The 26090-nt window shown below is 32.9% G+C and overlaps 4 protein-coding genes and 1 long non-coding RNA gene across 8 annotated transcripts; 2 read left to right on the forward strand and 3 right to left on the reverse strand.

Moving 5' to 3' along the window:
* The first annotated feature begins 1139 nt into the window (after positions 1-1139).
* Positions 1140-4373, forward strand: NAP57 (NAP57 homolog). 2 transcript variants are annotated; one of them, XM_078315199.1, is made up of 3 exons: positions 1140-1682; positions 2259-3573; positions 4006-4373. In XM_078315199.1, exons 1-2 carry the CDS (start codon positions 1262-1264, stop codon positions 3530-3532), a joined length of 1695 nt encoding a protein of 564 aa, XP_078171325.1. In that variant the 5' UTR covers positions 1140-1261; the 3' UTR covers positions 3533-3573; positions 4006-4373. The 2 variants fall into 2 exon arrangements, with proteins under 2 accessions (XP_078171325.1, XP_078171324.1); XM_078315198.1 differs by lacking the exon at positions 4006-4373 and having other exon boundaries at positions 2259-3897.
* Positions 4374-5395: 1022 nt separating this feature from the next.
* LOC144565632 (Rubredoxin-like superfamily protein) lies at positions 5396-8069 on the reverse strand. The gene is made up of 2 exons (XM_078315442.1): positions 7609-8069; positions 5396-5727 (listed from the first exon to the last, which is right to left on the reverse strand). The coding sequence occupies exons 1-2, from the start codon at positions 7923-7925 to the stop codon at positions 5457-5459; spliced, it is 588 nt and encodes a 195-aa protein (XP_078171568.1). The 5' UTR covers positions 7926-8069; the 3' UTR covers positions 5396-5456.
* A 5008-nt stretch (positions 8070-13077) lies between these two features.
* LOC144565441 (hydrophobic protein LTI6A) lies at positions 13078-14160 on the reverse strand. Of its 2 annotated transcripts, none has more exons than XM_078315201.1 (3): positions 13952-14160; positions 13653-13750; positions 13078-13329 (listed from the first exon to the last, which is right to left on the reverse strand). In XM_078315201.1, the coding sequence occupies exons 1-2, from the start codon at positions 14036-14038 to the stop codon at positions 13667-13669; spliced, it is 171 nt and encodes a 56-aa protein (XP_078171327.1). In that variant the 5' UTR covers positions 14039-14160; the 3' UTR covers positions 13078-13329; positions 13653-13666. The 2 variants fall into 2 exon arrangements, with proteins under 2 accessions (XP_078171327.1, XP_078171326.1); XM_078315200.1 differs by having other exon boundaries at positions 13078-13333; positions 13952-14158.
* A 1508-nt stretch (positions 14161-15668) lies between these two features.
* Positions 15669-16120, forward strand: LOC144565444 (uncharacterized). Its single transcript, XR_013514896.1, has 2 exons — positions 15669-15736; positions 16081-16120. It is a non-coding gene; the product is annotated as an uncharacterized LOC144565444 (long non-coding RNA).
* LOC144565442 (hydrophobic protein LTI6A-like) lies at positions 16118-17454 on the reverse strand. Of its 2 annotated transcripts, none has more exons than XM_078315203.1 (3): positions 17270-17454; positions 16950-17047; positions 16118-16370 (listed from the first exon to the last, which is right to left on the reverse strand). In XM_078315203.1, exons 1-2 carry the CDS (start codon positions 17348-17350, stop codon positions 16964-16966), a joined length of 165 nt encoding a protein of 54 aa, XP_078171329.1. In that variant the 5' UTR covers positions 17351-17454; the 3' UTR covers positions 16118-16370; positions 16950-16963. The 2 variants fall into 2 exon arrangements, with proteins under 2 accessions (XP_078171329.1, XP_078171328.1); XM_078315202.1 differs by having other exon boundaries at positions 16118-16374.
* Between the last annotated feature and the right edge of the window lie 8636 nt (positions 17455-26090).

Raw genomic sequence — 26090 nt, forward strand, 5'->3', positions numbered from 1 at the left:
GCCCGATAATTTGAAAGTTGGGAGGGTCTATATAACTTGTTAGAACCATTGCTTATGGGAATATACCTCAAAAACTCTAGCTCTAAGTATCAATTTTTGACCAGCATAATACCAAATGTCCAAGGAGCTATTCAATCCAGGGCCGGACTCTTGGTCCATACATTGCAGCGGTTGATTACTTGAGACCAGTGAGCAGTATAGATGCATGCTTCATGTTTGGGAGTTACAGGGGGAGGTTTTTGATAGCTTGTGACTATGATGTCGAAAATGAATTGTTGCCTTTAGCATTTGCAATTGTTCAAAATGAGGAGGATGATAAATTTTTTTTTCTTGCAGTGGTTGATGAACGAAGTGTTTGGACCTAATAGATTTGTCTGTGTTATATCGAACTAGTACAAATACTTATGGACGTTAGATCTTTTGCGCACATGTTTTGTATGCAGCATATCGCTGACAACCTAATCCATAATTATGGAAATGACAAGTGGTACGGATGGAGGTTCAAATAAATAACATCTTTCAAATAAGAAGAAAAAATAAGCTTCGAACGTCGAGAAATTCGACATCCTAATTTTTTTTCTCGGCCACCGAGTTTTTGGACGGCCTGGACATTTTTATAAATTTTTCAAAAACGCAAGTATTTATATTATTTTTTATTGAGAAGGGTTCAAATGTCTCCATTTTCTGTATCTTCACCATGCCTCCGTTTTTTAAAACTTTAATAACTCAAAATTTAAAACTTAAAAATCAAAATAAAACCGTTAGATGCGATTTATGTTATTTTCTTTACGTGCTAATAACTAATTATCATATTTTAATTTTATTTTTATGTGAATCTAAGTTGAAAAATCAACGTCTAGAAATTATTTACATTATTTTTACAAGCTTTTGATGAGAACAAAAATAAAATTGAAATATCATAATTTTTTTACATTTACATGGATAAAATGATATAGATCATATTCAACAGTTTTATTTTGACTTTTAAGTTTTAAATTTTAAATTATTAAAATTTAAAAAAAAAAGAAATATTACATAAAAAATAAAGAAATTTGAACTCTCTTTTTTCTTATATTTAACGTTGGATATTAAAGAGAATCTCGGAAAATATAGGGATACCGGATACATGGGTCCGTCCGACCCGCAAAAAATAAAATAAACCCTAACCAAAACCCTTAAACCCTCTTTATAACGCCAGTCTCCCTCTAGCCGCCATCCCTCCAAAACCCTAGAAAACTCTGAAAGGTCTCACCGCGCCACCATGTCGACGGCGCCTCCCGAGTCAATCGTCTCTCCTGTCGCCACCTCCGAGAAGAAGAAGAAGAAGCACAAATCGAAGGGTGACATCATCACATCCAACGAAGGAGATGCTGTCGTCTCCGACCAGGCAATCAACGATTATGTGATAAAGTCCCAGGCTTTGGTCCCATCCCTCGACACTTCCACGTGGCCTTTGCTGTTGAAGAACTACGACCGCCTTAACGTACGAACCGGTCACTACACGCCTCTCCCGACGGGCCACTCGCCGTTGAAGAGGCCTTTGGCTGAGCATCTGAAATACGGTGTCATCAATCTCGACAAACCCTCTAATCCTTCTTCGCATGAGGTGGTCGCCTGGATCAAGCGGATCTTGCGTGTGGAGAAAACGGGTCACAGTGGGACCCTCGACCCTAAAGTAACAGGTTAGAAAATTGTTAAAACCTTTGTCATACTTTTTTTTGTTACACCTTGTAATAATTTGAGCTGCCACAGAAGGCTTCTAGAGTTGGAGGTAATGTTGAGAGTGAAACAATGCTTAAAATCTTACTGATACAAAAATCTAAGGCCTTGTTTAAAGAGAGATTGGTTTATTGTAGCTTATACTTGGTGTGCCAGTGTAGAGCCATGGCGTTCACGGTCAACTGCTTTATGCAGCGTGAATTGAACTATTGTGAATTGAGAATTTTTAGCTGAGTAAGTGTAGAATGAGGCTTTCACATGGATAGTCTTGCTTTTACCCTTAAAAAGTTGGATATTGAACCGGTACTCTGTTACTGGTTAGTGATCAGCAGAAATGTTAAATTTCACCAGTTTGTAGTGGATCTGTATTACACATTTTAAATTATAATTTTGGCTATGGATACAAAGTATTTATTGGTAAATCATCAGATTTAATCCTGATATTTGTTCCTGCAATGGCAATATCTTATACTAAAACCCTTGTTGTGATCATATTAAATGCAGCTCACTAGATGATGTACTAATCTTGGATTATTCAGGTAACCTAATCGTGTGTATTGACCGAGCTACCCGCCTCGTCAAGTCTCAACAAGGTGCTGGCAAAGAGTATGTGTGCGTTGCACGGCTCCACTCCGCTGTCCCTGATGTGAGCCGCGTGGCCCGTGCCCTTGAGACCCTAACTGGAGCTGTCTTCCAGCGTCCTCCTCTAATATCAGCTGTCAAGCGACAACTCCGCATCCGCACAATATACGAGAGCAAGCTCCTCGAGTATGATGCTGACCGCCACCTTGTTGTCTTCTGGATCTCTTGTGAAGCCGGTACTTATGTTCGTACCATGTGTGTCCACTTGGGACTTATTTTGGGTGTTGGGGGCCACATGCAGGAACTGAGACGTGTTAGATCTGGTATTCTGGGCGAGAAAGATAACATGGTGACAATGCATGACATTAAAGATGCCCAGTGGGTGAAAGATAACATGGGAGACGAGAGCTATTTACGGCGGGTAGTCATGCCATTAGAGATGATTCTGACAAGTTATAAGAGACTAGTGGTTAAAGATTCCGCTGTAAATGCAATATGTTATGGTGCAAAGCTGATGATTCCAGGTTTGTTACGGTTCGAGAACGACATAGATGCAGGTGAGGAGGTGGTCTTAATGACGACCAAGGGAGAAGCAATAGCTCTAGGGATTGCAGAGATGACCACCGCAGTGATGGCCACATGCGATCATGGTGCTGTGGCGAAAATCAAGCGGGTGGTAATGGATCGGGACACTTACCCAAGGAAGTGGGGGTTGGGACCGAGGGCTCTTGTGAAAAAGAAGATGATTGCCGAGGGGCTTCTGGATAAACATGGGAAGCCAAATGAGAAGACTCCACCTGAGTGGAATAGGAATATAGTGCTGCCCACTGGAGGAGATGCGGTGATTGCTAGTTATGCGGCTGCTCCTGTCAAGGAAGAATCCGATAAGAAAGAGGATGTTGAGTCTGAAGGAGGAAAGAAAGAGAAGAAGAAGAAGAGAAAGTTGGAAGAAGAGTTGGAGATGGGGGAAAAAAGCGAGAAGAAGGTGAAGTTAGAGGAGGGAGAGGAAGTGGAAAAAAGCGAGAAGAAGAAAAAGAAGAAGGAGAAGAAAGAGAAGGAGAATGGTGTAGATGAGAAAGTGGAGAAGAGCGAGAAGAAAGAGAAGAAAGATAAGAAGAAGAAAGAAAAGAAAGGTGAGGAAGAGGAGGATGTGAAGGTAGAGAAAGAGGAGAAGAGTGAGAAGAAGGATAAAAAGAAGAAGAAGCATAAAGGGGCTGACGATGAGCAATGAGTAGTTCAATAAGTTTTGGGTTGTTGTATGTGTCTTAGTAGGTATGTATTTGTTTTTAGTCTTCCTCTACATTTTCTTGAAACTGATGGTATGGATGGACTGTACTTTTTATTTGGTAAGATGAGAGCATCTGTTAGGATTATATGTTTTAATTTAGTGAATACTAGTTGCCTAGTTGCAAATGGTATTTAGATTTTGGGAATATCTTTGCGAGCTGTCTTGATAATTCAATTATTGTCTCAGCTAGGTTAGATCTGCCTAGTTCTTATTATTGCTAAGAAGTTTTTGAACTTTGGAGAGCAACAAGATAAAGGCAAGAGATATCCATTTGGACTGTCGTTAGTTTTAAGCTGTTTCCTTTTCAATACCACTGTGTTTTATATTTCTGCAAGGTTAAGCTGTTTGTGCTACATCTATTATGTGGTATAATAATATGTTATATTTCATGCACTTTTATGCTTTCACTATATTAGGTCAGGCTTATCTCCAAGCTGATTGAGTTTGTATGACGATCAACTGAGTAAATCGTCTGACGATGACTTTGGGTATGAGAATACAAAGAGAGAAAAGAAGCTCAACCAGGCACATGTAACTACTCGAGAACTAATACTTGCTCATGCCAGTTGAAATGCAGCATGTTATCTAATGAAAGCCATTAGAAAATATAATATCAGTAGAAATTACATTTTTATTAGTATTGTAACATCTCTTTTCTTTTTACCCCTCCAGTATTGTTTCTCTTATTATAGTATTATTAGTATTGCTTCAGTATTCTCTCTCTTATTTTAGTATTATTAGTATTGTTATATCGGATTAAAAATATCAGCATGTTTATTTCTTACTCTTTTTTTCATCATTATTGTTACATATCTTTTCACCAAACTACAAACCTACTCTCTCAAGTTTTAACCATACATTGTGGTCTCACCTACAATTCTTGTCTCGCTCTTTTTCTTGAATTTGCCCAATCACCGCTTCTGTTTCTAAATAAGTATAATGACCCGACTAGAGCTCATAGCTTATTGCGAGATAATAGGTATAGTGTTATCTTATTTATCACACCTGCAGTCACACTGTGTGGAAACCAAGCAACATACTAAAGTGTAAGTTAGAATGATAGGTTTGTTTGTTATATTATTATTATTAGTGATGTTAGATTGTTAGTAATGAATTGGTTATAGAGAAAAAAAAGAACGGTTGTATGAAAATACTAATATTATAGTTTATCGTTCAGAATATCGAGCTAAAACACTAAACGTAAAATGATTCCTGCTAAAATGTGCTGCTTAAACCTGGTTTGGTAATAGTATCTTCAAATTAGCAAGTAGGCTAAAATTCGCCAGAGTGCTTCAAATAACGTAATTAAACCTAGTTAACCTCAATTGATTAACAAAGTTTGTTTTACCAAATTAAATTAATTGTCTTGATTTAATCTATTCTCTGAGCTGTGTAGCACTAACAAGCACAGTAAAAGAAAGAAGAATAAGAAAGCCAAAAAATTTGATGGACTTGATGACTGTATCATACAAGACCTTAATTAAACTAAAATCAGGAATTCAATTAATAAAACATAAATCCGAATTGATCAACATAATTCCGGGACCAAAATTGATTCAGTGTCCAACAATTTTGCTAACTGCATGTAAAATATGTAGTGAAGGCTGAAGCAGCTTAAATATAAGCAGCCCCCTTCTGGCAAAAAGTTAGATAATTATCTCAGAGACTGAACTGCTGCTATGATGACCGCTGACCTCTTTATCCATGAGCAAGAGTTTTCATTCCTTTTTTATCAGTACTGGCGCTATCATTTGTAGATATGCTCATTTTGATGGCTGTTTATGCTTATAAAAATTTGGTCTGGACATTATCAAAGTAAATTTTGACTACTCACATTTATATCACAAAAAATATCTTATAAATAACTTCATTGCAAGAAGTAACCAGATAGAAACAGCCCAAAGAAAGACAAGAGAGTTCCATAGATGAGTAGAGTCTTTTGACCAGAAGTCAAAGAATTGCCCCCAAGCCCGAACTGCTGGTTCTGTGCAAACCCTGCAATCTCAACACTCTTGCTCGAGAAGAACGACTGTGCGGCACCGCATGTGGGACACCTCCAATCGCTTGGCAGCTTGGAGAAATCCAGTCCAGGGGCGATTGGATAAGAAGGGTCCCCTACTGCTTGGTTGTACAGGTACCTATTAAGAACAAAAGCTGAGTGATATATATTTGGCATCTACCGAAAATAATTGCTAGAATTTACATGACTTTGATCATGCGCTACAAGTCGAATGTCTACATGACTTTGGTTATGTGTTACCCTTCCAAAAATGACTCCTACTTGGAATATATGCTATCCTGGAAATTAGGCTTGCATAATTTTGGTTATGCACTATCCCAAATATGACACCTACATGATCGTCAAGATCTTAGACATAAGATTCAAACAGGTGCTACCGAAAAGTAGCGCTTACAAGACTTTGATCATGTGCTATCCGAAATTGGCTCCTACATCTAAACTGTGTGATGGCGTTTGATTTTGATTTGTTTTATCATTAATTGATTACACTTTGCTGTTGTTATTATTAATATATTATTCGGTGCGATTTTTGTTTTGTTGGTTATATTATTCAACTAGATGTTTTCAATTCTCATCCTTCCACTTTGTGGATTAGAATGTTGGATTGTCAGTTCTAGTAGACGGCAGGGATAGTGAGCCAGTGACCCGAGATTTTTATTTTTACCCAATTAAAAAATTATTTTAATAATAATAACCAAGGTTTATCAAAAATTTTAAAAATATTCAACCCGTGGAATTTTTCCACGGGTTGGAATTTTAATTTCCACCCGTGGAAAAATTCCACGGGCCCAACCTTTTTTTTTTTTTTTTTTTTAAAAAAAAACAGAAATTTGTATTTATTTTTTATTTTTTATTTTTTGTATTGAAATATTAGAAATATTGGATATATTTCTTTGAAAATAGATGGAATACAATATAATTTGATTTATTAGAAAGACTGCAACAAATAACCCGGATTAATATTTTTCAGGTCGGATTTTTTGCGGCTGTAAGAAAAATTAATATATTTCTTTATGTGTTATTGGAAAAAAATAAAAATGCTTAGATTCCGAGTTATTGATCCCGGTTCAAAAGTCACTTCTATGTAATCTAGAAAATATTATGATCTTTCTAGTACATTTAATTTATTAAAAGTTATATCTATTTTGAAAAAAAACAAAAACTTTAATTTATTTAATGATTATTATTCAAAAATAATTCTCAAAATAGATACAACTTTTAATAAATTAAATGTACTAGAGAATTCATAATATTTTCTAGATTACATAGAAGTGACTTTTGAACCGGGATCAATAACTCGGAATCTAAGCATTTTTATTTTTTTCCAATAACACATAAAGAAATATATTAATTTTTCTTACAGCCGCGAAAAATCCGACCTGAAAAATATTAATCCGGGTTATTTGTTGCAGTCTTTCTAATAAATCAAATTATATTGTATTCCATCTATTTTCAAAGAAATATATTCAATATTTCTAATATTTCAATACAAAAAATAAATACAAATTTCTGTTTTTTTTTTTTTTAAAAAAAAAAAAAAAAAAAGGTTGGGCCCGTGGAATTTTTCCACGGGTGGAAATTAAAATTCCACGGGTTGGATATTTTTAAAATTTTTGATAAATCTTGGTTATTATTATTAAAATAATTTTTTAATTGGGTAAAAATAAAAATCTCGGGCCAGTGACTGATGATTATCTATTGCCAAAGGCCAAAATAAAAACAGGCACATCACTAGTACTATTTAAAGTCACCAGCCAAACTTAAAAAAATAGTTAAACTCTTTTGGTCCATTATTTAAAACTGTCAAGAGTAATTGGTTACTTAATATCCAACAATCCCTGATCATATAAAGACTAATGTTCTTCCATCAAACACTTTGTAAACGGTGAAATAAACTGCGCACGTGTTAACCAATATAAATAACAAAAGTTGTCTATTTTCTCTAATTAGCTTGAATTATCATCTTGAAATATTATCATAATTGGTGGATAAACATTACCCGCACGATCGGCACTCATATATGCCAGTATTTATCACTGCAAATTTCTCCTCGAATCGACGGGGGTCTAACTTGGGTTCGCCGTCGTCTATAATTTCTCTAACTTCTTCTTCTTCTGGTGTTGTCTCTGGTGTGGTTGTTTCTACCTCCAAAGGTTTGTCTTCTTGGGACAGGTCTACCGAAGAGGTGATGAAAAGGGATTTATGAGAAATGGGTCTTCTAGAAATGCCCCATTGAGGCACAGTTGAGGTTGTTTGAGGTTTCTTTGTTTGGTGTAGATGGAAGATAAAAGTGGGTCTTGCAATTGCCGAGGCCATCTTGTGTTGTAACTTGTAACTCTTTTCTCTCTCTAGAATGTGTCTTGTTTCATGGGCACGAGGAACTAGAGAGAGAGGGAGAATCCATGGAAAGCATATGCGGAGTTTCCAGAAGGAAAATACAGAAACTTTTTGGATAAGAAACGTGTGTACCACTGGAATTCTTTTTCGAAATAAAATACCGTAGGAATGGAGGCCTAGTTTTTCTATGGCCCAATATTAGATGATTAATGATATTGGCCCAAATAAAGATTTTAGAAATTAGTATCTCGTTTCTTGGGCCGAAACTTAATGGCCTGTTTAGCTGCTAGGCAGGAACGGGAATGAGCTTGGATTTAGGTTCAATTTAAATGGTCAAAATACTGTACGTGTGGAAAAAAAAGAATTCACTATGAGTGAATTTTTTTTTTTCCTATAGATACAGTGGCAGCCGTTAGCCAAACATGCCCTAAAAGAGGAAGGCGACGCCTCTCATTTAGGGCCTGTTCAGCAAAAGAGTGAATGTTACTGTTCACATCGTAAAAAAAAAAATCATTCCGACTGAATTTTTTTTTCCACGTGAACAGTAAAAATTAGTTCAGAACTTTTGATTCCTATTCCCATTCATATTCCTTAACAGGCCTCTGAACAGGTCCTTAGAGTATGTTTGATTGAATTGAGAATATCCTATTAATGGGGTTAAGCTATTTGGAATAGTATATCATGTGTTTGGTTAGATTATAATAGGTAGAATAATGAATCTAAATTTTTTATTTTATTAGAATAGATTATTTTTAAGGGTTTTGAGATTTAACTATTTTGATAAAATAAACAATAGCTATTTTTAATTTGATTATTCTAGCTATTCTTATTTTGCAATCAAACATATATGTATATTAGGCATTAGCACTTGTTTCTGCGTATGGAGGTACTCGAACAATTGTACAAACAATTAGCAACAAATTATCAATCTGGTCCCTAAGGACAATTTATTTTTCAATGTATCGTATAAAGTCTATTAAGCAAAGATTACTCATACAGACAATAAACTTATTTGATAATCCGCACGACACATATCAAAATATAAAGTTAAAAGTACCAGAGGAATATGCGTGTATTAATTCAGTCTATATAAAACTGATTTGTTATACATTGAGTAATTTGAAAATTTAACAATTTGACTTTATCGTATTTAATTGATAATGAAATAAATTTCAAGTTCCACTGAATTTTGCCTAAATGATGAAGAACAAGCATATAATATATTTATTATTGATTTGTGATGTATTTTGTCATTGGTTCGCTATAAAATATATTTTGATTCTACTCACTAGAAAAAAAAAATAGGATAATTTGAATACTCAAAGAAATAGTGTAAGAATAATCTGTGTTAGTATAATATAAGAAGAGTGCTAACTCAAAAAGTGTAACATAGGTACTAATCCAATATGATTTGGGATAGTTAATTGTTTGAATTATGGTAATTGAAGAAAGCTCAATTTATTATATCGGTGAGGTGTTGGGTAATAAAATAGAGAAAAGGTTCTTGTTCATTATCTTTTGTCCATCGTCTGTCCACTACGCTATTCGGTTCCCACTTTTTAATGGTCTGTCTGCTCGTATTTAAACATGTCGTCCGACGGAACCTTCCGAATTTCATTTCCAAAATTTCCAATACGATCATATTTTCTTTTTTGAATTTCTCTCTCTCTTTCTTTTCTCCTTGCTCGCCGTCTCCAGTTCAGCCACTTGGACCGGTGCAGATGTGAGACCTGTCAAGTTCATCGGTGCAAATGCGGTTCTCCTCTCCTCAACCCCTTCCCTCCGACGACCTTTCCTTTGGTGATCTCCTCTTCGACGGGTTCTTGATCGTGCAGATCTGAACGGCCTCCTCTCCTACAGTTCATTTTTCAACCGCAACACCACTACTTGTCGCTCGCCGACGCTTTATTCTCTCCGACGGACTTCTCCGGCATCTTTCTTAGATTCTAATGGAGAGATGATCTAAGAGAGGCGATCTGGAGGAGAGAGATGAGAGTGAGGCGATCTGGAGCATAATCGGGTTGTTTTACAGTATTCATCTTATAGTTTTACAATATGCATCATGTGATTTTACAGTATTCAAATCAACTTGTTTATTTTACAGTTGAACAGGTGGTGTTGAACTGATGTGTTTTGTTGAGCAATTGTGTTACAGTTTGGAATCGTTATATTTGTAGTGAAGATATGTCAGTTTACAGTATTGAGCTATTGTTGTTTTTAGTTTTTGTGTTTTTATTCTGAATGTTCTGGATTTATAGTTTAGATATAGCAATTTTACAGTTTTGATTTTTGTTTTCAAAATTTTGATTGACTATTTTACAGTATTGAAATTTATAATAGCGAATCCAAGTAATTGCTAATATTTCAAAAATCAAGTAATTTTTAAGCATCCAAGCATACGAATTAGCAATTACAAAAGAGCAATATATTTGAATGTATAAAAAATAGATACTATTTTAGAATATGAATTATTTGAAATAGTAATGTGTATCCAAATAATATTTTTGCTGTTCGGAATAGTTAGAATAGTTGTTATTCTCTATTTCTTGTAAATAGTGTGAAGAAAGAGAAAAAAAATATTTTTTTCTCGGATTTTCGACAACACAATTCTAAAATAACAAAGTTGACATTAATTTTGTTATCTCCATGACATGATAATTCGTTTGAGACCTCACTTGTCTATTTTTCTCTTAATTAATACATTGTTAACACTATTATTTCTACAACTATTTGTTATTTCAAATAACATCATGTTCACACTAATCCGAAAATAATTATATTTCTCTATTTTCATCTAATATTCTCAAATTCCACTATTTTAACTACTACTAATCCAGACATATTTGTTCATCAGCAAACATTACGGAATACGGATAGTCGGTACATTTCCTCAGCCACTTGCCTTTTTCAAGGTTGACCGCGATTTATTTATTTATTTATTTTGCTTTATCTCTGTCATGCTTTTGGAAATTCTGCGTTCACATCTTAATTGATTTATATTAGCAATCACCAAAGCAAAAATTACTCACACGATGGGGTCCTGCTCTCAATTAATCCACACCCTCCACAGGTGGAGTCCGCATCGTCTGCATTAACTCAAAAGAGCATCTTTTGAGTTAATAGATATCAACTGTCTGATTATAAACGGAGTTTATTTAGTTTTTGCCTAAAACGTAGGGGGTCTTCAATATTAGTGCGGATTTAACTCCCACATATCTTAAAGCTTATCAGATGATTCTAATATATTAATTGTATTAACTCGAAAGATTCCTTTTTGAGTTAATGCAGAGGATACGAATTCCCACAGGTGATCTACGAACCCAATTACTCGAGAAATTCAGATCACACCCCAGGTACACTCGAGCAAATTGGAAACGGAAGGTACTGATCTCTGCTACACGGAAGCACTATCGTCTACACAAAGTATTGATCTATGCTACATTGCTAAAAGATCAAAGATAGGTTCTTGTAACTTATACTTATTCAACAAAAAAAATTAACTTGAATTTTTTTACGATAATTTAGAAAATAAAAAGAATAAATATTTTATAATTAAGATAAAAATAACTTCTATGATAAGTATAAATATTTTTGAGATGTAGATCATGCGGTGCAATATTAATTCTCTGGTTTATATTTATCATTTTGGAACATGTACAGGGAATTAAATATTCCAGTGGGGTTGTAAACTTGTAATTACATCATATATTCATATTGACGTGCATGTCACTTACTAAGCGCTCTTTTGCCTTTTCTTTTCTTGATGGCTTATCTGTATGACTGTATTTGCTTCAAGGGGAAGGCACCATATATGATTCCAAGGGAGTAATTTGCATATTGTCCTCAACAAAACAAATATTTTCGCTATCTACCTCAATTATTTATTAAAAAGGCATACAGAATCATGACATGAACAATAAATACTAGGCCAGGACCGATAAGCAAAAATCTTTTATAAAGAGATCTAAGAGTAAATCAATTTCCTAATTCATTGGAGCTGCCTTTATTTTTTTCAGTTCGTCAATCAAGGAAACAACGTTATCAGTGTGTAAATTCTGTTTAACAAATCTGAACTAATGTAATTCATGTTATTTAAATAGGAAGGAGTTTTTGTCCAAAAGACTAAACAAAGTCTCATTCAAAATCAGTTCTAAAATATATGATCTGTACTAAAATTTATATGAACAATTTAGATTTACAAAATTATTTAAATTTATTATGTTTATATATGTTTGCACAAATCTTAATGTAGAGTAGACAACTATGTCTAGCTTTGAATATAATTTTGTCCAAAGTCCCTTAAACAAAACCCAATTCCATTTTAACAAAGTTTATAAAGCAGGCACGCATTATTGGCATATGAGTCAAATATGAAATTGTCTCCGACAAAAGAAAAAAAATATTCATGTATACCCCTGCAAATCTAGATTAAGTATTTTGGACTAACCTAAAAAAGCAATATCCATTTTGGGTATTTTTTTTTTCACAAATCCAATCAAATAATAAACCATAGTTGCTTTTGCCTTTAGGATTATTACCATTTAACATTTGCAAATGATTAGTTTGAATTTGTTTCAATTAGGTCCCTACATTTAGATTAAATTATCAATGCAATGATTTAGATACTTAACTTCCTATTGTTGATCTGGCAAGCCAAATGATCGTTTTTGTAACTTTTGGTTGAAAAATGTACCAAACCAACTTGATCCTATTGTTGATCTGGCAAGTCAAATGATCATTTTTGTAACTTCTGGTTGAAAAATGTACCAAACCAACTTGATTAGGTTAAGTGGCTTGTGTGGAATATATTTAAATCCAACAACCATATATTATTTTAGTAAAATTTAAGGACCTCTAGAGAAATTTGCCCTTCTATGATTTATCAATTCCACCTGATTTGAATTATGGGCTTCTTTTATGTTTAAAATAGCGGGTCACCCGATTAGTTAGTGGGCTGAGAAAAAGCAAATATGCAATGATATTAGTTGGATGTATCATTCATCTTTCCCTTTATTTATTCTGGAAAGGACACATCCCTGGTATATGTTATAGTTTACTGGATTTACCTTTCCTTTTTGGACAGAAAATTTTGCAGTGTATATTAAATTATTATAAGGATAACAAAAAAATATAATTCAAAGCTTAATCACACATTAATCTTTTGTTTGAAGCGAATTCACAAGCAGATAAAAATAAAACCAAGATGTCATACACAAGATATTAACCACAAACATCTAAAGATGAACATCTAAAATAATTAATAATACATATTAAGCCAAATTCCTCAAATAAATAAATCACAAGCATACAAATGACATTTCAACCACTCAACCATTAATCCAAGAGCCATAAATATCTTTCTCCAACAGGACCACTGCCGACACTTCCTAAAGATGCAAACAAATTATTTAAGTTAGCAATTATCAAAATAAATAAATAAATAAATAAATTATATCTTTGGTTTGCAAAAAGACAGGAACGTATACTAACGGTTTTTTACTTTTTATTTAATATAAATCTTATGGCTAAAAAATGTCAATGAACAATTGAAGATTAAGCAAGAATACAAAATATTTTGCAACAGAAAAACATATTCAAGAAATCAGTGGTTCAAACAGTGTACTATTTTAACCCAACTGAATTCATACAAAATTTAGAAGAAACAGAAACTACTACTAAAACTAGAATCAATTCAAGAAATCTTACCAGAATTTAATTTTCTACTTAGTAATGACCCAGACAGCATAGATGATACCGGGCAGCCATCCAAACAAGGTCAGGAGAAGACAGATCCAGAATTCAACCTTTATAAAACAACAATAAAAGCATATAGTTAAATTAAATAAATCAAGACGCAAAATTGAAATACAAATTAAATCGACTGATTCTGATTCCTCAAATATCTTATCTAAACTGGCCTTTCCCCTTTTCTCTCTTTAAATGACTGAACTCAATCTATGAAACTTCTTACTTAACCAAAGTGTGATCTGGTTGTATGAGTATACCTGGATACCATACTTGAAGAAGACACCAAGAGGAGGGAGGATAATAGCAAGGATGATATCTATGCAAGTAGCAGTGCTGTCTGACATTTTTCTTGATCTCTCTTGTGTTTTTTTTTTTTCTTTCTTTCTTTCTTAAACCGAATCGGAGAGAAATTGTGCTTTGAGTAGTTACAGAGTGTGTAGAGGCTTCTGTTGGAATGATGAGAAAGCTTCTGTTTGGGTTTTAAATAGATGGAGGTGTGAGGTGTCACGTGGAGCTAACTTGATAAAAACCACACGGGCGGTGCCTTCACCGCGTTTAAAGGGAGTCCGCATCGTCTGCATTAAGCCATTAACTCAAAAGGCATCTTTTGAGTTATGCATCTGGACCGTCTGCCTCCGCCTGTAATGCAGGGATCTTTAATATTAGTGCAGATTTACTCCGCACGAAACTTAAAAACTAATCTGACGGTCCGTATACATCACCGCAAAAGATTCTTTTTGAATTAATGTAGAGGATACAAATTCATTTAAAGGTGCCAATTGCGAGTTGGATTGGTTTGCTGGGGAGCAGCTTGGGTCCGATGTCTATTGGACTCAAATTGAGTTCGATGGCCGAATCTACCGTAGATTTCATTTGATTAGTCTCTCGAAAATTAACGAGTTCTGTAAACAAATTTGATTTATTTCAATATTGAAAACCCAATAACTCTTGAAAATCCAATAGAATCTCCCTTTTCCCTCCCCTAGCTTACCGCTCTTTCTCTCCGTCTGCTACAGAACCAAAGAAGAAGAAGATTGGTTGCTTGAGATGTGAGAGCTGAATTCGTATCCTCTGAGATATCTCAAACTTTGCGTGACTTTATGGAAAATCCCAACTGTTTAAATATGTTCTGCACGAATCTCAAAGCAAACATAATACTGAACCCTACATCACCCCGAATAGGCAACGGACACGTTGGTCACGCAAAAGTTGAGATATCTCAGAGGATACGCACTCCTCTCTACGATTGCCGACTTATCGTTTGAAGGAAAACCGGTGATGCCAATTTGTCCAATTTTAAATTCTACATGAAAATTTCATTTATAATTTTACAGATGTATATGATAATTTTACGATAAAATATTAGTAAAACTTATTTTAAAATGATATGCTGACAAAAATATTAATTTTTATGCATTTATTTATTTCAATTGTTTTTTAAGATGTTTGATTTTTTTTTTTTAAATTTCTTAATGCACTTGGGAAGATTTTTGGACGACAAACAAATATTGGATAAATATCATATTTACTATTATTGCTTAATCTTTAATTGTTCAATTAGGTTCTACATTTAGATTGAATTTGTACCAAACGAACTTTGATTAGGTTGTGGCTTGTGAAGGATATACTAAAACCCAACAACCATTTATTATTTTAGTAAAAATTTAAGGACTTCTAGAGAAATTTGCCCTTCTATGATTATCAATTCTACCTGATTCGAATTATGGGCTTCTTTTATGTTTAAAATAGGAGACCGAATCGTCTGCCCCCTGGGGGGTAGGAAATTCCTACCCCCAGAGTCTCTGCGGGGTGGGACCGGTTACTGTTTAAGGGTTTAATTATTGTTACTGTTTTTAAATGGGCCCCACCCGCAGAGACTCTGGGGGCAGGAATTTCCTGCCCCCCGGGGGGCAAACGATTCGGTCTCTTAAAATAGCGTGTCACCCAATTAGCTAGTGCGCTGAGAAAAAGCAAATATTTAGTTGGATGTATCTTTCACCTTTTCCTTTATTTATTCTGGAAAGGACACATCCCTGATTTGGGTGGAAATGAAATTCACTGCTATTTTTTTTCTGTGAACAGTAACTCTGCTATTTCTGTTTTTTCGAATTCAACTGTTCAATTTTTTTTCCGGAAACGAATCTCAAAGCAAAAGCAACTCTTTTTAAAACTTTATCTTCCTGTGAACAGTAACCATGCTATTCCTGTTTTTCCGAATTCAACTGTTCAATTTTTTTCAGTAACGAATCTCAAAGCAACTTTTTTTAAAACTTTTATGTGCACGTATCTCAAAACAATTCAATGACTGAATTTGAAAAGACAGGGATAGCAGGAACACTGTTCATGTAAGAGAATAACAGCAAATTTTGATCGGTTTGGATTTGAGTCCATTTTTAAATTATAATAAGGATAACAAAAAAATATAATTCAAAGCTTATAACACATTAATCTTTTGTTTGAAGCAAATTCACAAGCACATAAAAATAAAACCAAGATGTCATACACAAGATATTAACTAGAAACATCTAAAGATGAACATCTAAAATAATTAATAATACATATTAAACCAAATTCCTCAAATAAATAAATCACAAGCATACAAATGACATTTAAACCACTCAACCATTAATCCAACAGCCATAGATATCTCTCTCTCCAACAGGACCACTGCCGTCACTTCCTAAAAATGCAAACAAATTATTAAAGTTAATCATTATCAAAATAAATAAAATATATCTTTTGATATTTTTTTTTTTTTTTGAGGGGAATATATCTTTTGATTTGAAAGAAGATGGGAACGTATCCTAGGATTCAACTCTAGCATTCAACTCGTATTGAAGAATACCACAGAGGATGGGCCTCACTTTATGATTTGAAATTAAATCTTATTGCTTTGGGATTCCGATTGGCTCAGGGGACATTATTATTGGGCTTTGAGATTCGTACCAAGTTAAAAAGAACGGTCCAGATAAATTAATTGTAAAAAGATTCCATTGTATAGTATTGGAGAGGATGTGAATTCCATATCCTAACGGTTTCCAACTTCTTATTTAATCTAAATCTTATGGCTAAAAAATATCAACGAACAATTAAAGATTAAGCAAGAATACAAAATATTTTGCAACAGAAAAATATATTCAAGAAATAAGTAAAGTTGGTTCAAACAGTGTACTATTTTAACCCAACTGAATTCATACAAAATTTAGAAGAAACAGAAACTACTACCAAAACTAGAATCAATTCAAGAAATCTTACCAGAATTTAATTTTCTACCTAGTGATGATCCAGATAGCATAGATGATACCGGGCAGCCATCCAAGGATGGTCAGGAGAAGACAGATCCAGAATTCAACCTGTATAAAACAAAAAATAAAAGCATATAGTTAAATTAAATAAATCAAGAAGCAAAATTGAAATACAAATTAAATCGCCTAATTCTGATTCCTCAAATATCTTATCAAAACTTAATTTTAAGGAATCCCTTTCCCCTTTCCCCTTTTCTCTCTTTAAATGACTGAACTCAATCTATGGAACTTCTTACTTAACCAAAGTGTGATATGGTTGTATAAGCATACCTTGCAACCATACTTGAAGAAGACACCAAGAGGAGGGAGGATAATAGCAAGGATGATATCTACGCAAGTAGCAGTTGACATTTTTCTTGATCTCTCGTGTTTTTTTTTCTTAAACCGAATAGGAGAGAAATTGTGCTTTGAGTAGTTACAGTGGAGAGGCTTCTGTTGGAATGATGAGAAAGCTTCGGATTTAAATAGAGGGAGGTGTCACGTGGAACTCTCGTGATAAAACCACGCTGGCGGTGACTTCACCGCGTTTAGAGATGTCAGAGTTGCGTTTGCCGACTTCTCGTTTGAACTTTGAAGGAAAACCGGGGATGTCAATTGTCCAATTATGGATTCTACATGAAAATTTCATTTATAATTTTACGAAATTTTTTTTGTAATTTTTTTTTAAAAATGGTATGATGACAAAAATATTAATTTTTATGCGTTTATTTATTAAATTTTTTTTTTTTCAAGATGTGTGATTTTTTTTTAGTTTCTGAATGCACTTGGGAAGATTTTTGGACGACAAACAAAAAATGGATAAATGTCATGTCATATTTACTATTTATTACTGTTATTAAATAGATGTCATACTTCAAATAACAATTTTTTTATTTTTTAAAATAACAAACTTTTTAGGTGAATAGATGTTTCTTTTTTTAAATGCCTCTATTTTGTGTGTTTTCATTATATCCATGTCTTTTAATTTTCTAATATATTTTTTTATATTTATATGTCAAAGCAAAATCTTTAGATATGATCAGTGTTATTTTCTCTACGTGCACATACAATATTATCACTTTTTTATTTTTATTTATACGAATCAATAAGCTGAAAATTCAACATCCATAATTTATCTACATTGGTGTATTTTTTTATAAACTCTTGATACTAATAAGAAAAAATTAATATGTCGGGATATTTTACATGTGCAAGAAGAAAATGATATTGATCATACCTAACTCTTTAAATTTTAAGTAATTGTAGTTTTAAGAATGGAGGTATAATGAAAATATAAAAAATAAAGACATTTGAATGACAGTTAAAAAACGGTATCAGAGGTTATCCGAATTCAGAAGTTTGTTAGTCTTCATTTGGCTGCCAAAGGAAGACACGTCAGGTAGCTTCATTTCTCTCTCTCTCTCTTTAGTTTTAGGCCTACAGACAAGTTTTATTAAACAACTTTTAAATTTCAGTTTAAAAATTATACATTCAGTTTAAAACTTTAAATGCTTTAAGTTTTAGGTTCAAATTATATATACAAGTTTTTTTTAATTATTTCGGTTTATAGCTTCAAACTTCATTTTAGAATTCAGATTTCATTTTAATAATTTTAAGTTTCATTTTATATGATTTCTGTTTTCAAGTTTTAGATTTTATTTAAAACTCTAGATTTTTTTTGTAAGATTTTAGGTTTCAGTTTATAAATCTATATATGTAAGTTCATATTTTAATCTATATAAGTTTCAAATTTTAGATTTCAATAAAACTCTGTTGCAAATTTACATTGCTTTAGGTTTCAATTTATGAGTCACAAATGTTATTTTCAAAGATCTAAATTTTAGTTTAAAAATTATAACTTTCAGTTTACATGATTCATGTTTCAATAATAATTATAACATCGTCAATTGTAATTATCACGATTGTTAATAAATTTATTATTAATATAACCATTTCTTTTATCAAATTGCACGATACATAAAAAATATATAATAAAGTGATGCAAAGTTTAAGAATCAAACACAATTATTTTCTTATTTTAAATACGAACGTATATTTACAATTCTTTCTAAAAAAGAAAAAAATTCTGGCAATTTTTATTTTCATTTTTTTCATCTAAAGTTAGACAAGTGCCTACCCTAATTTTTTTTTCTATTATCCAGTGTTGTAAAAAACGGTCTTAACAGCCGATTAAACGCCCGTTTAATCGTTAACGATGGTCAAACCATTAAGAATACACTTAACGGATGTCTGTTTGTGGATGAAAATGATTAATCGGCCGTTTTTTCCGATTAATCGACCGTTTTACCATTTATTCCCATTTGTTTTTGTTTATTTTCGTTTATTTCAACGAATATTTATTTTCGTTTATTTCTACGAATATTTATTTTCACATTAATTTTTTTTGTAATAGTGTGTGATAATAAGTTTTATAAATATATCCAATATTTTTTATATATGTTTTTTTTCTTCTTATTTACTTTGAAATTGATTAATTATTCTATTATTTATATAACATATATTTTTCTTACTTATTGATGTATTTTTTTCAATTAGTACGACATGTTCATTTATAAAACTAAGTTGTTATCACAAACTAAATTTAGTTATTTTATGTTGGAATGTTTCATTTCTTTCAAATAATACATTATTAGTATTTGAAAAAAATTTATTCTTGAATTTATTTTTTCATTAAATAAATGCGTTAGAGTGCTTATGTGTTAAAAAAAAAAGTAGTGTCATGTTATAATAATATAATTAAGTTAAATTAAATTTATTTGATAAGTTTAATGAGTTAAATAAATTATGATATATACACATAAATTTTATAAAAATGTTAAAAATTGTCCGCATAATTCCGATTAATCGGCCGCTGATAGGGTCATATTACCAAGGCCCTTTTAGCTTCAATATGGGCCATGAACAAGGCCGGGATTAGGACCTCTTCATTGAGAGGACAACCCGGAATACATTGCAAAGCTCATGATTGAAGTCCTTTTATAATCAAAGCCCAGAATTAACCGACTTATATAGGCCGAGATAGCCCGTGTCTCGCGACTTAAAGCCCGGGAGTCGCCTAACCATTCATAACTCCCCGCGATGTCAGTTATAGCATAACCATTCACGACGTCGCATAACCGTTAGTTATATCGTGACCACGATCACACGATCTCATAACTGACCCACAAACTGGCTTACCCTTGGCAGGGGTAAGGTGGTATGTAGGTTACCCTATATAAGACTCTTCTTTCGACAGGAAAAGGGCGAACCACAAGCAGTACACGCTTACTTACACACACACATCTCGGAAATAAGATAGGTTAGAGTTCAATATTCTCGAGATCATCCCAAGTCTCTTAAGTCATCTTCTGACTTCAGAGACCCGAGGTTAATTCCCGACTTCACCACCACCTCTTCTCGGCCTGCGACTTCGAGCAGGACGAGCCCAACTTCTGCCCATTTTCTGCATACGGCCTGTTATCCAGAGATAGCCCGTATCAGTCGCATACCGATTAATCGCTTGGCGGTATCCCATCCGTCCTACGACGTATACCGTTACTTACAACATTGCTATTATCAAATGGCATGATAGTTTGCATTCAATCATAAAAAATAATGACATGATACAGAATGACAGGTCGTTGCGTGAGTTTGCATCTGCTGAAATCCTATCAGAATTTTAGCGACCCTGAAATCCATCTTCTTTATCTATCTCTTCAAAAAGTTCGGGAGAGAGAAAGAAGAGAGAGGATAGAAATTTCATAGTCGCTGAAATTATGAGAGATTTTCAGGCGATGTGAATTCTCACTGTCTAGCAAAGTAGCTAATAGTCAGAAACAAAGTCTAAAATTAGAATAGAGTGGGACAATTTTCAAAATAAGACATAATTGTATAATTATTTTAAATAAAAATATTTTTAATATTTTCTAAAAAGGGATTGGGTTTTGTCCAAAGGGATTTGCACAAAGCCTTATCCAAAGTCAAATTTAAACGTTTGATTTGCATTGAGATTCGTGCAAACATATTTGAGACTTAATAAATTTTAATAATTCTTTGAATCTAAATGGATGTACTAATTTTGATACAGATTAGACGGTTTAGATCTGACTTTGAATGAAACTTTGTCCAAAGCCGTTTGGACAAAACCTCCGCCCTTCTAAAAATATATAAAAGAAAGCGTAGTTAAAAAAAAAATGGAATCAGAAATAAACAAGCATTTCAGATAAAATATAATATGTAGAGTCCCGTAGAAATCGGAGGATGGTGACACGAATGCGAGAGCATGTGCATGTCGGCGTGTACACGCTCAGACGCTCCTATCAAGCTCGCTGGCGGATCGGATTCTATTCTCTCTGTCATGCCCTTTTGCTTTGGCTGCAACCTGCAAGTCTTTTTCACCAAATTATTAAATTAAATTTGCTATTAATAATACTTTTCTTATTACAAAATTCAGTAGGTTGTTCGTAATCTTTTCCTTGGTTCACCAGTCGCCACTTGGCACTTGGCACTTGGCACTTGGCACTTGGCACCTGGCACTTCCTAGTTCCCACTGGTCGGCTAGCTTCATTCAATGCAAAGATAATTTAAAACGGATTGGGATTTGGGAACCTATGAGAAGAAAAAACAGCCAGTATGATTACAACAGAGATATTGGAAGAAATAAGAAGCTGGTACAGGATTGTTTAGAAAGTCTACAACCCCGGAGATTGTTGTCGTTTTATCAACTTTAGTTCTTTCTTTTATTTACTTCAATTTCTCCTTTATGTTTTAATCTTGTTGAACTTACTTTTATAAAATTGAAACCACGTACTCTTATGTCCTGATTAATAAAATATACAAGCTAAATCTCTATTTTTCTTCTTCAAAAAAAAAAAAAAAACGACACCCAAAATTAATTAACAACAAATCAGTCCTAGCTAATCACGGCAAGTGCTTCTGGAAAATCCCTTCAGCCGTTTGTAATATCTCCGTGATCGATTTCCCATTACATCACATGTATCCTTCAACATCACACGTACACATGAGATATATAATTATAAGCAATTCACCAAGAGAAACACGGAAGCGAATTAAATCACGGATCTGAGCATTTTTATCACATTTTTTAAATCTCTCCTTCTTGCCTCGTATCTCGCTATCTCAACCTCGTTCCCTTCCTCCTATCGAGTCCGGATTCTCTGAAGTAACTTAAATTTTGAGTTTAGATTCAGACTATCTGATTAGAATTCCAATCTATATATTTTGAGGTGGAATGTACGGATCCTCTTTAATATTTGTGTCAAAATAACTCTTACTTTCTAAATTATGTTCAATTGTTTTCTTCCGCAACATTATTTTTTTTTTAAATTTTCGTAGAGACTGTGGAGTCATTTCTTCAACAATCTCAATTAACCATTAGAGAAATTTGCAATCTTCTATTCAAATTACAAGTTCCTAAACATTATATTAACACAATAGTGAGACTATGGTACTATCACAATACAGATTATTAAGTAAAAAAAATTAATGTCCAAGTACAATTTTATACGAAGATCCTGTTAAATTGATCAAATTGATTGTTTGAATTTTGAAAACAAAAATATTGATCCATAATACAAACTAATCCACGCCATGCATAGTTCCATATCCTCACTCTTAACACAGTTCATATAACTTTTATTAAGCACCGTGTATTTGTACCACTTGTTGTTAACTTGTTACTTGGTAGAGTTGGTACATAATTTCCAACTTATTTTACAATGCAATTGATTGTGATGCTTGGAATAATGTAAGGATTAATTAGCGTGCAAATTGCATAGTATAGTCTTACTATTTCTAAGATTGCAATGTGCATCTCTAGACTGTTTTCTTTGTGTTGTGCTATATATACTGCATCATTACTTGAGATCCTATGATTTGCTAAGCACTTATAATAAATTAGATTAGAAATTTCAACTACAAAATTCTGAAGAACAACATGAGAACTATATATTATTTAGGATAGCTTCCTGAAAACTATTATTTTCCATTGTAATTTATTTTTCTTGTAAAATTTCGTTGTGATGGACAACTGAAGCCACTATTTAAAATCTTGATCATTAATATAAATTGAAAGAATAAAGTACAGAAAATGAAGATGCCAACATTAATATTTTAAATAAAGTTAAATTGAGAGAGATTAATTAGCTGTCAAAAGCGGACCACGAATCAGAGCACGAGTGGCAGGTTTGGGCCCTGCCTTTTTAAAAATTTGGGATATCAACTTTTAAATCGCATGTGTAGGACTGGCAAAAAAAAAGCTTGTTGCCCGTGGTCCGCTTGGTATTCGCCCGTGACTTGATCGGTAACAACTCGTTCGTTAATGGATCGAGCTAAAATTAGCTCGCTTGCTACATACTCGAGCTAGAATTAATGAGTTTGAGTATGGCCTGACTCGGCATGAGCCAGCTTGGTCGTTAACGAGCTATTTAATATACATAGTTTAATAGTTTAATATGATCCGTTCACTTTAGATTCGGAATATTATGGTCTATGAATGTTATAGCCAGTGTTATGGTAATTGTACTTTGTAATGTGTTTAAGTTGATTTGTAATTTTGTATGGAATATGTGTGAATTAATTATAAGAAATTAAGTTAATTTGTATGAATTTGTTTGATTTGGTATGCATGAATTTATTATGCGAATATGTTTGTATGAATTTAGGATTTTGATATATTTGTATGTATTAATTTAGCTGTAAACTTAATTTATAATAGTTGATTTACTTAATTACAATTGAATTAAGAGTATTCCTCAGTAATTAGTCATATAAATATTATTTTGTTTTAGTCATAATTGATAAAATGTGTTATGAAAATTTAAGATATAGCAGGAAAAAAATATACAAATTTATAAATTTGCCAAGCTAATAACAAGCTAGCTCGGCTCGCTCGGACAAGCCACAAATCAGTCTTGAGCAGCAATTTCAACTCGGAACCTAAATTTCAAACTCGCTCGCTCAACTTAATCCATAAACAAAATGATTACAGGTGAGACCTAACTCGCTCATTAGCAGCTCGTTGCCACCCCTACACATGTGAGACTTAAAACTAATAAACTAAAAATGTTATTATACGTTGTTCCTCAAATTATTTGCGTTGATTATTTCCGTTGAGTATTTTGAAAAGACAATTATTACAGGAAGGGACGAATCTACAATCAAGCAGCTACCCATAATTTTTTTTTTTTTTTAACTATGTATATTGAATTGAATTTATTTTTTTTATATAAATTGACTCCATTATAAAATGTTAAATATATATTTGTAGTTTAGTGGTTTGAATTATTGTGAGCTTCTAAATTCAAATTTTTCTGTGACATATTATATATTTTATGCTTTAGCTTTTGATTTCATACGAAGAAATAGAATATGCATAGAAAACATTTGAAAAATGGAAAACGACGACTCCATTTTGTTATAAACAGAGAGAGGAAAATAATCTAACAGCAAGGAGTCGGAACGCTCACTTGACAAGGATTTTGTCATGGTGTGAATTTGTTGTTTAACACCTTGTTTGGATGGAGAGCAGAAGAAGGAGAGGTGAAGAATAGAAGGGAATGAAATGGAATAGAAAGGAAAATTAATATATTTAATTTCTTTGTATTTAGATGATTAATGGGAGAAAATAAATTTAACTTTTATTTTTGTCTCATTTCTTGTTTAGTTGATTAAAATTTAGAAGATTAATGAGAAATTTGGTGGCTGTTGTAGGTTTGTGATAAAAACTTGTATGAGAATTATATTCGTAAGATATAGAGTTTGACATTTGTGTTGTTTTTTCTAAAAATATTTGCAACAAAATTTATTTACATCCGTTACACTGCAAATTGGAAGAAAAGTTGATTATATTAATTACAATGATACAAGATTAAACTTTTCACCTCCTATACTCTTCACCTCCGATATAATTTTATCAACCAAACACAATTCAACGATTTTTTTTTTTTTTTTTTCCATTCCTTCCCTTCCTCTACTCTCCATCCAAACAAGGTGTAAAAGTCAATTTCTTATCTTATGAAACAGTAATGGGAAGTTATTGAAGTATAACATAAAAACAGTGGATTGACAGGCTAACTGTACACGTGTACACCACGCCCACCGCAGATTCCTCGCTAGAAAAGTTTCCTTTCCAGAAAAGCCATGTTCCTCTACTTTCTTGACAGGTGTACGCGAGATCCAGGTTACGTGACAGGTTCCTTACTTATTTTATTTGTACCAAATGATTACGTGGTGGATCGCAGATTGTTTATTAAGAAATGACAGTGTCGACGGGGTCCCACGTGGTGGTAGTGGGGTGTGTGTGTGTGTGGGTGGGGGGGGGGGGGGGGGGGTGTGTGTTGTTAAGGTTAATTAATACAAATTGGAATTTGCATATCGAGGAATTCAGGTAGTATCACAAGTAGTATCGTAAATGAGCTGGTTTTGAACGAGTTATTTGTAACATGTGTTCAATTTATTTAGTTAATGAGCAAATTAATTTGAGTTGAAATGACAATAATGAACTGTAAAGTTAATTTGAATTCAGTTCATTATCAAATCGTTTGATCAGTTAATTTTTTTTACTATAGTTATATATCAGTAAAAGTTTATCTAAAAACAAACAATTCAAATAATTAGTGAGTTTATATTAACATAAATAATTCAAATATAATTAACATGATAATTAACAAAACAAATAATCTAAATAACAACTTAAGAGTCATTTATAAGGGCAACAAATTTATTATGACAAATTTTTTATGTAACTCGAGTTGTTAATAAGTTGGGATATGCTTAAGTCAATTTATTAAACGAGTCAGTCAATTCCAGTTGGGACTGACTTATTTTAAATGAGCGAATTAAAGTGAGTAGTTACTTTGAACAATTTTGTGCAACCCTAATTCCAAATATCCAATTAATTAAAAATTAATCTAATTTTAGTTTTGCCTTTATCCTGATTAAGAAATAGTTTTAATTGTATTTTATGTTTATTTGTTAAAATTAACAAATAACGGACAAATAACAACGTATAATAATATTATATTTCTAGGTACACATACATGTAGGAAAAGGCAAAAAAGAAATTGTGCTAAAAAGAAAAAAAAAAAGAATG

Source organism: Carex rostrata, chromosome 14 (assembly GCF_964058835.1).
Source record: "Carex rostrata chromosome 14, lpCarRost1.2, whole genome shotgun sequence".
Lineage (NCBI taxonomy): Eukaryota > Viridiplantae > Streptophyta > Magnoliopsida > Poales > Cyperaceae > Carex > Carex rostrata.